This window comes from Helianthus annuus, chromosome 5 (assembly GCF_002127325.2).
Source record: "Helianthus annuus cultivar XRQ/B chromosome 5, HanXRQr2.0-SUNRISE, whole genome shotgun sequence".
Taxonomy (NCBI): Eukaryota; Viridiplantae; Streptophyta; class Magnoliopsida; order Asterales; family Asteraceae; genus Helianthus; species Helianthus annuus.
This window is the reverse complement of record NC_035437.2, coordinates 166,608,484-166,619,085: the sequence shown is the minus strand read 5'-3', so window position 1 is coordinate 166,619,085 and position 10,602 is coordinate 166,608,484. Positions and strand designations below refer to the sequence as shown.

General features: G+C 38.2%; 1 protein-coding gene across 1 annotated transcript; it reads left to right on the top strand.

Annotated features, from left to right (window-relative positions):
- Positions 1 to 1,294: 1,294 nt before the first annotated feature.
- Positions 1,295 to 2,353, top strand: LOC110941710. Its single transcript, XM_022183369.2, has 2 exons — positions 1,295 to 1,880; positions 2,046 to 2,353. The coding sequence occupies exons 1-2, from the start codon at positions 1,350 to 1,352 to the stop codon at positions 2,142 to 2,144; spliced, it is 630 nt and encodes a 209-aa protein (XP_022039061.1). The 5' UTR covers positions 1,295 to 1,349; the 3' UTR covers positions 2,145 to 2,353.
- The last annotated feature ends 8,249 nt before the right edge of the window (positions 2,354 to 10,602 follow it).

The following is a 10,602-nucleotide window of genomic DNA, read 5'->3' as shown; positions in this document are numbered from 1 at the left end:
TTCTAAAAATAACTCAAGTCTTAATACGATTACAAACTAATGGCAGGTAGACGAGCAACAAGCTGCGCCGCTACCCCTTTCTGAATAGCAAACCCTACCCTGCTAAACACAAAATTCCGCCCCTTAACATGTGCGGTGTTACTGCTAACCACGTGTTGAACCCGCTTTAGGAACCGCACCGCGTCAGAAGCGAGAGCGCCAAATGTATCGAAAGCGAACGGGACGAACACGTGTTGATTCTCGATGCAAGCTTTTTCGTGTTTAGCTACTTTGCCCGCCTCTGCCTTGGTTATCGCCTGTCCCGCCACAAACTCGTGGTCCCTTAGCCCAACGAGGGGGGACACACCTGTCAAATCGACATACGCGTGTTTCCCTCCTTCCCATCCAAAAATAAGAATGTCAGCGGGCCGTAGCGTAGATCTCCCTTCTAATGGATCAGTCAAGAAGTTCACCGGAGCTTCCTTTCTTGATCTAGTTGATTATAGTTTAGAGTGGTAAAATAATAGTCACCCTCCACAGTCTAGGTCTAACCGAAAAGCTCTACAACCTATGCAATTACTTCAAAGTGTCTTACCCAATCAGCCCTCTTATTGACTCAAACACTTAGGTGCAGTTTGTTTTTTACGAGGTTAAATGTCTATAGTTTGTGGATCACATCTGTAGAAGTAGAGGTGGACCAAACATTGCAGTCTGCACGAAGAAAGTTGTTTGTTTTGTTAACGTATTTAGACTTTTAAAATAAACTGGTGGTGGTGTACGAACAGTGGTGGTAGACGGTGGTATTGGACTTTGGTGGTGGACGATGGTGGTGGGTGGTGGACGTGGACGGTGGGTGGTGGTGGACGGTGGTGGGTGGTGGACGGTAGTGGTGGGTGGTGGGGGTGGTGGACGGTGGGGGTGGTGGACGGTGGTGGTGTTTAACCCTTTACAACCTTAGAAGATCTTAAAAGTGGCTGGTCCAAGTCTGAATCAAGAAGAGCTCAAACAGACGTTTTTTTTAACGAAACGTCTTCGAAAAAACGAAGAGTCTGCAGATTGCAATGTCCGCGTGTGGTTTGTGCGATTCAGACAAAAAAGTCTGCACGGATCTTATTTAAAGAAACAAACACCACCTTACTAACGCAAAGATTGGCAAACAACCCCTTCCTCTTAGACATATAATCAAACATCTAAAAACAAAACATTAGTAGTTAAAATTCGATAACTATGAAGTTTCAAAAGTTCAAAGGACCGAAAATGAAATTCACCAATAGCTAAGACACCATAATAAAATTTCAACTAATACGACTTCTAGAGTTGAGATTACAGTCATACAACTACAATCTCAACCTTCCTCCACCCAGCCAACAATGGCGGAGGAAGAAGCCCTAAAACACGATACTTTACCCCCAAACACTCTAATCGCTTGGGAAAGAATCCACCTACCTTCTCTCCCCACCCAATTTCAATCTCAACAACCTATCATCTCATTACAAGACCCACACGGTGGCGACACACCATGGTCAACGCCACCTCCGCCGCACAAAGACCACCACACTGCCGTCGTCTTCCCACCCACCAATCACGAAGGCCTCAATCTTCACCATCATGTTCCAGAGACACATGTGGAAACAGTCAAACCGTCAGTTCCTGTTGTTTCAAGTGAGGTCAAATCGGCGCCAATTGTGCGACCCATTGCGGGACCCATTTGGGTTAAGTGGTGGTTTTTGCGGTTTAAGTTGACCGGCATTGTTTCGTACGTTTGGAATCGGTTGATTAATTTTCCGATGGTTGGATCGACAGTGGTGGTGGTGCTGTGTTACTGGATCCGGCGGCGGCGACGGCGGTCGCGGGGAGAGGCGGTGGATGAACTTCTTGGGGTTATTAAGGAGAAAGATGAGGTGAGATTCTTTGGTTTTTGAGTTGGTTTATAAGTTGCGTACCAAGTGTTTGATGAAATGTCTAGCTGAAATAACTAGATTTTTTATATGTATATTAGGTGCATTGTAGTTTAATGTAATAGAGAGTTTTCATATTTCTGATAATTTTTAATTTTGGGTTTGCAGAGAATTCATCAATTACTGCATCAGATTGCTCGAATGAACGAATTACTGCTTGCTTCACATCATGGAGTTCCTATGATATCTAAGGCTACATCTACTTAGTCAGGTTAGGGCAGCCATAGTTGTGGTCTGATTGACAGGGTTGCTGATGGTATATATTTCATATTGTAGTATAAAGATTAAATGTTGGCTAAAGTCACTGAATGAATACTATTGTGAAATAGTTTTATATTGTAATTGGTTCGTTTGTTTGCCATGGTTTAGCTTCGAATTTAAATGTATAAGAGCTCCATTTGAACTAGAACACCAAACATGGTATTCAAATAGTAGTGTATAGATTTAGTTTGGTAGTCCCTATGATTTTCATGTTGGGATGCAAGTGAAATGCGTGTATATTGTATATACAAACCGCGATTGTTTTAAGATTCAATGGGAGCTGGGGGTCTCAGCAGGAGCAGTCTCTCTATTTTTCGTAGATGAAAGGTTTACCCCCGTTCTACCCTCCCTAGACCCTACCAACACCTTGTTATATAAGTGGGATTTTACTGGGTATGTTTGTTTGTTTGGTAACTGTTTTAAGATTCAAGTTAGATGCATTTATACTTGTGCAACGTTGTAGTTGTCATGAGCTTACACACACAGTGAAAGTAGTTCTTAATATCTCCAACTGATGAGTAGTATTTAACCAAGGTATGTAAATGGTACCGGGTACCGATTCGGAACTGGTACTGGTACCGAATTTCCCAAAGCGACTCGATTTTCTGTACCGATTTGGTACCGACATTTAGCGTTTTCGGTACCGGTTCGGTACTGATATTTACTCTCAAATACCGGTTGATCTGCTGTGCTACCGTCTAAAGCACTTTTTACGGATTTTTCTGATCGTTGAATTTAGTCAATACATGATATATATTTTTTGTTCAAGAAGCGTTTGCTATTTTCCGAAATAGACTAACTCATCCTTCGATGCTTTGTTTGATTCTTCACGGTATGTTTAATTGTTTATACATAATATTTCCTCTAGGGATTTTATCAAAATGACCATTTTATAACATGCGAATTAGAGGTTTAATAAAAGGGTTGTTTTTATTTTTAACTTTTATGAGTCTGTTTATAAGTGAGCATTTCAGATTTTTGACTTGCAAGTTGCAAAAGATGAACTTTTATTTTGAAAAGTTCATATAGACCCCCAGGCTATAGTTGTTGAATCTTCTGAAATCTGCAGCTCTGGGTGTGTTCGATATATGGTTGGGCCGTGCGTCGACTGAGTGATTCTGTTTTTGTAAGGACAAGGGATTATTATGTTTTTTGTATTCCATATATCTTTTGTAACAACAATGTATACCTCACTTCGTATTCTTGGACCTACCTATAATCGGTCGGAGGGATGAAAGTAGAAATATAGGTGAAAGGGGGAATATGTTAAATATGTTAGATCGTAGAAATCGCATTTGGTTGTGTATAAGGCGAGTTTTTGTATATCTTGACTCATACCAGACCGTAAAACATGTCTTTTACCTGGTCGCTTGTACCCATACTCATTACTCGTCGTGTTTGCCATTTCTCCACAGGGATTGGGTGTATGTGTTTATGATCTTATGAGGTTAAAATTACCCATTGGGTTCTCGTTACCCATCAATCCACCCAAAAAAAAAAAAGAAAAAAAAAACAAAAGAAATTGAAATATCAAATGCTCAAATACATTTATAACAATTCTAAATTTATAATAATTCCAGGTTTTAACAGCTCGAAAACATATTTGTTATATTACTAAGATCATATAATATAGAGTAAATTACAAAATTCGTCCTTTATGTTTACACCAGATTACAAAGTGTGTCCTTTGTCTTTAAAGTTGACAGGAATCATACTTAATGTTCGCAAAATCTTACATGTTGTGTCCTTTAACCCTAACTTGGTTAATTTTAATGGTTAAATTTGACTAAATTAGGGCAAATTAGTCTTTTTACCCCCTTATTTATATAAATCAATTTATATATTTTACTCATTTATTCAAGTCTCTCTTTCTTCCATCTCTCACTCTATCTCACACGCTCATCACCACCACAACCACCTGCCACCCCACCATCACCTGATCTTACCACCACTACCCACCACATCCACCTGCCACCATCAACCTCTCCCACGCAACCATGTTATAACCACTACAGCCATCGCACCATTACCCACTTTGTCTACTGATAGCTTGATTGAGAGAATCACAGAAAGAAGAGAGGAAAAAACCCAATTCAAGCCTAACAGTTACAGCTTGGGGTTAGTTATTTATCAACGAACATAACTGTTCTTACAACTATCTATTACAAGGTTCATTTCTAGTCCCTCTACTATTATTATTCTACAATATAGCCCCTAGACTATTATAACATGTAACAATACCCTCCCCTTATTAAAATTTTTGTCCTCAAAAAGTAAAATCAGGAAATCGTGCTTGAACATCTTCCAAAAATTCCCAGGAAGCATCAGTCATAGGTAATCCTTCCCAATGAATCAGCACCTTCATAGCAGCCTTGTTACCTCTTTTCACCAATTGTCTATCAAGTACTGCCCTTGGCTGCAACACAAACCTAGGCCCTTGTGGCAAATCAGCAGTGGGTATCAAAGATCCTTGAGCCTTCTTCAAAAGTGACACATGGAATGTATGATGAATTTGGGCAGTAGGAGGTAAGTCCAGTTTATAGGCTACCTTTCCAACCTTCTTAATAACCAAAAATGGTCCAAAATACTTAGGAGATAGCTTCCTGTTGTGATGGGTCTTCAAAGATTGTTGAGCAAAAGGATGGAGCTTTACATACACCCAATCTCCTACTTGAAACTCCCTATCAATTCTGTGATTGTCAGACAATTGTTTCATTATGTTTCTTGCAGCTTCCAAGTTCTTCTTAAGTCTTTGAATCATAGCCTCTCTATTCCTGTGCAACTCTTCAACTGCTGCTATGGGTGTATCTCCAGGAATATAAGGAATATGCAGATTTGGTTTGACACCAAACAATGCTTCATAGGGAGACATTTTAATGGCAGAGTGCCATGTGGTATTATACCACCATTGAGCAAGTGGTATCCATTTTACCCAAGTTAATGGTGCATCCATACACATGCTTCTCAAATAACCTTCCAAGCATCTGTTTAAAACCTCTGTCTGTCCATCAGACTGAGGATGATATGCTGATGACATAGCTAATTGCACCCCTTGCAGTTTCATGAATTCTTTCCAAAAGTTGCTCAAAAACAAAGGATCCCTGTCTGATACAATGGTATCAGGGCTGCCATGTATTTTGAACACAGAATCTGGGAATACATTTGCCACAGTAGCTGCTGTATAGGGATGACTCAGCAACAGGAAATGCCCCAAATACTCAACCCTTTCACCAGCAAAAGAACACTTTGACTTCTTTGCTTTTAAAGAGTTAAGTCTCATCAGATCCAGTACCACTTTTAAATCCAGCAAATGTTGCTTCCAACTGGTACTGAACACTAGTATGTCATCAAAAAATACTAGTGCACATTTCCTCAAAACACTTTTAAAAGTATTGTTCATCAAAGACTGAAAAGTTGCTGGGGCATTCGTTAACCCAAAAGGTAATACTAGGAACTCAAAGTGGCCCTGATGAGTTTTAAAGGCTGTTTTATAAATGTCAGGTTCATACATTCTTACCTGGTGGTATCCTGACCTGAGGTCCAGTTTAGAAAATACCACAGCCCCTTGTAATTCATCCAATAACTCTTCAATAAGTGGAATAGGGAATACATCTTTGACAGTTGCTTCATTCAATCTCCTATAGTCCACACACATTCTCCATGAGCCATCCTTTTTCTTAACAAGGACAACAGGTGCTGCAAAAGAACTGCTGCTGTGTCTAATGACCCCTGAGTCCAACAACTCCTGTGTCATCTGCTCAATAACATCTTTCTGAGCACTGTGATACCTGTATGGTTTCAGATTCAAATTGATCTTATCATCCTTAAGAACAATTCGATGATCACATGGTCTTGAAGGTGGTAAACCCTTTGGAATTTCAAATATATCTTCATAGTCTTTCAACAGAACCTCTAACTCTTTATTTGGCATTTCTTTCCCAACCACAGGTTGATACATACACTGCTGACTAGCAGAGTCTTGAATGGTGAACAGCTGAGCCTGCACTACCTTGTCTTGATCCTGAATCAGGCTTGTGATCTTCTCCATGGAAGATAACCCAACATTCTTTCTTTTTGTACCCTTCAACTCGAAATCTTGACCTGCTACATTGAATTTCATGGTGAGGTTTTTAAAATTCCACACTATGTCATTTAAAGTCTCAAGCCACTGTATGCCCAATACAATATCATAGTTATCCAAATCAATGATCATCATGTCAGCAGTAAACCAATTCCCTTGCATTATCCATTGGAAATCCTTACAAAGATTAACACACTCCATCTTATTTCCATCTGCTACTGTTACTTGCACATGAGGGATCTGTCTAATGGTACACTTTAATTTCTGAGCCAATGATCTGCTCATGAAATTATGTGTTGACCCACTGTCTAACAGAATATACAAATACCTTGTACCAATCATTCCTACCACTTGCATGGTAGAATAAGATGGTATTCCCATCAATGCATTCAATGAAATCTGTGGGGTTCCCTGAATCTTTTCTACTTCTTCTAATATTTCTCCCTCATCATCTTCTTGGTACTCTTCTACTTCAACCAAGAACAATTGTTTCTTGCCTTTACAAACTCTGCTGTGACCCGGCACATACTTTTCATTACAGTAAAAACACTCCCCTTTAGCCCTTTTATCATCCATATACTTATTGGTTACCCTCTTTGGGACCATGGCATTAGAAGGGACAGAATTGACAGGAGTTGCTAAAACAGGCTGTTTAGCAATACTTGTCAAATTATTGGTTCTATTCCCAGCATATTTGTTCCCCGAGTTACTGCTTGATGCAGTATGAATACCCAAAATTTTATTGGCCTGGTTTTGCATTCTTGCCAAAGAATAAGTTTCCCTCAATGTTTTTGGTTTAAACATTTTAACATGGCATTTTATTTCAGGTTTTAATCCTTCTATGAATAAACTGATTGTATACTCATCTTGTAAGGTAACCTTATTGAGTAACAAATCAAATTCATCACAGTATTCATCCAATTCACCTGTCTGTACCAGTGCCTTGAGTGCTCCCATTGCATCTTCAATCAAGGTTTCAGCAAATCTTGCTGCTGCTGATCTTGAGTATTCATCCCAAGTGACATCAGCCATTTGTTTTCCACTGGATTTCATAAACCCTTGATGCCATTGAAGAGCCCTCCCTTCCATGTGCACAGCTGCATAACGAACCTTGTATCTCTCCGGAGTTTCATCTATTGAGAAGAAATGGTCACATTTGTACAACCACCCCTCAACATCATCACCATTGAATTTAGGGAATTCAATCTTTGTGAGTCGATTATTACAAATTCTATCTCCTTCATTACGAGGCATCATAGTCCCTTGTTTCTCAATCTTTGCAAAAGCAGCTTGCAAGTTATCAAAGGCTGTTTTAAGACTCATTAAACCTTCTTGAGTCTGTGCAGTAAATTCATCCAACCGACTAACATCTTTGGCTATCCTATCAACTTCTTGATTTCGAGTAGTCATTTTATTATGAATTCAAAGAGCCAAACAACGAATAAGGAATTTTAAGAATGAATTGGTTGGAACAGTGAAAATTTGTTTAAAAGAATGGACAAATCTCAAATAGATCGATCCACTGGAATCGAATGAATCCAAATGACCAATTCGATGGAATGGAATGATCAAGAACGATCAATTCCTCGTTTAAAAAGAAAGGAAGTTAGGAATTGAAAACAGAATATGAATCGAAAGAATGACGAAGTAATTGGGGACGATGATCGGAATTAATGGTGGTTGGCCGGAGCTCCGATGAGATCGGTAGCTCTGGTACCAATTGATAGCTTGATTGAGAGAATCACAGAAAGAAGAGAGGAAAAAACCCAATTCAAGCCTAACAGTTACAGCTTGGGGTTAGTTATTTATCAACGAACATAACTGTTCTTACAACTATCTATTACAAGGTTCATTTCTAGTCCCTCTACTATTATTATTCTACAATATAGCCCCTAGACTATTATAACATGTAACATCTACACTCTTTAATCAACGAAAATACAATTAACAATACCAAATTTGTGATCGCACACATATACTCAAGAGAAATTGGGAACTGTGCACTCCAATTCACTAAAAAGCCTGCGTCCAAAGATATCTCCCCTAAAATTGACCTATTGTTTCTTTAAAAAAAAATTGTGAAGCCCATTAATTCAGAATCTCGTGAGATGCATCGTATATATGCCGCAAATCAACAACCCATTTTCAATTTATATTTCAGATCTGTTTTCAGATCTGAGCATAGAGAAGAAGAGAGAAAATGGGGCGGTCATGGGGTTCTTGGTCGCCGGTGGTAGTGCGAGGTGGTGCTTCACCGGGGAAGAAGACCAGATGATGGGGGTGGGTGATACGGTGATATAGGTTAATATGGTGGGGGTGGCCATGGCAGACGGTTCTTCATTGGAGAAGAAGACCAGGATTTTTAGAGAGAGAGAGAGAAAGAGAGTTTAGAAAGATAAAGTGTTTGGAGAGAGAGGGGGGTTTTTGCATATTTATATTTCTTTTATTTTTATTCATTTAAAATGTAAATGTAAATAAAAATAAAAGAGTGAAATGACCAACATGTCCTTATATGCTTTGCACATGATCCAACTTAACACTTAAACATAACTGAGTTAGGGTAAAGGACATAATATGTAAGATTTTACAAACATTAAGTATGATTTCTGTCAACTTTAAAGACAAAGGACACACTTTGTAATCTGATGTAAACATAAAGGACGAATCTTGTAATTTACTCTATAATATATTTGGTTTTTATGTGGGGTAAACACATATGAGATCACTGTTGGGTAATTTGATTGTCTCATATCATACATTTCAATATTCTAATCAATAATCAAACACCTAAATTGCCCTTCAAATTGAGGAAAAATATGTTATAAGTTATGTACTTATCGGGTCCGGGTGACTATCATAACCATCACGAGTAACATTAGTAAATAATATTCATGAAAAAATGTTTTTATTATTTTACTAACCAAACTGTTGAGGACATCTTTCAATGAAGGTCTTAAGCCGCCAAAGAGTTCCATCTACATGTCAACAAGGACCTACGGCAGAAAGGAACTTGATAATGATGATGCGATTGTTCGAGGAACCATGGAAGAACATGTTTGACTTGATAATGATGATGCGATTGTTCGAGGAACCATGGAGGAACATGTTAATGCAAACGGCCGAAAGCATAGAAAGGAATTCAACAAGTTTAGAAAGGAGACTACGCCAACCTTAAAATCCACTAAGCCCTTGTATAGTGGAGCGTGATAAAGGGGGTTACGTAACCTATAGCGCTTGGAACACCGCCCCCCTCAGGGCGATATGGGGGGTTATAATTGAAGGGGTGATATATATGACGACGTTATGGGGACTTTCTCTCACACAAACATATATATACCGTATATACATACGTATATAACCCCTTTCTTACACATTTGCCATGTGTTGTATAACCTCTCATTTATATAACCTCCACTACACATGACCTTCATTATATGGATCATTTATCATGCAAGTATGCAAACGATGCTACCAATTTTTCTACTCGGGTTCTCACGATTTTATTAACTTATGCTTTTTGTTCTTGGTAGGTTTGCGCTTATCATTGCTTTTGATTTTATCTTGTGTACTTGATTACTCGCTATATTATAGTTGATGTTGGATCGAGTAATTTTGTGTCTTGTATAATTGTTGTCATGAAATTGAAATGTAACAACTTGCAATCTCAACCATTAGATCAATGTAAGATTAAATCCTAACCCTTGTACTCATAAAAAGCTTCTAGAAGGGGAGGTTATTTTATAGTTTTTTTTTATTCCTTTTGACCTGCTAATTTGAAATTCTAGTATCCGTTTTCACCACTATCCCTATTATTCCGATAACTGTTCCACCCTAATCCCACTTCCACATTTTTATTACAGCAGGTTTTGGATTTAAAGAAACAAAAAAAAATTATTAATAAATTAAACAACCTACATAGGGCCTGCAAAAAAAATCAACAAATAAACAAGTCTTAAAAAGAATGCCTATGTTAAAAAGTTACAAGTTTAATTAAAAAAAATAATACAAAATATTGAATACAAATATTGAATACCCCTATAAATGTTCAAACGTTCAAACGTGAGAAAACAAAAAAAATAAAAAAAAGTAACACTAAATTGAATCCTGGATTTGAAGACATGTCATAAAAAGTTGAAATTTTAGTATAAGAAGTTACATACTTCAGTAAAAAACTATAAGAAAATACAATACCTCTCTAAAAAACTGCCAAAAGAGCCGGTTTTAATTGTCTTCCGCGGTTTCAAAGCAAAAAAGAAAAGAATTTTAAAAAACAATTGTAAATTTGTAACTACAGAACGTGGGGTACTAGGTTGGGGTTGGAAC

Bases quoted from the DNA above. Each gene is read 5' to 3' on its own strand.
- LOC110941710 (XM_022183369.2), top strand. From the start codon at position 1,350: ATGGCGGAGGAAGAAGCCCTAAAACACGATACTTTACCCCCAAACACT. The intron at 1,881-2,045 runs GTGAGATTCTTT...TTGGGTTTGCAG, and splicing joins TTATTAAGGAGAAAGATGAG to AGAATTCATCAATTACTGCA.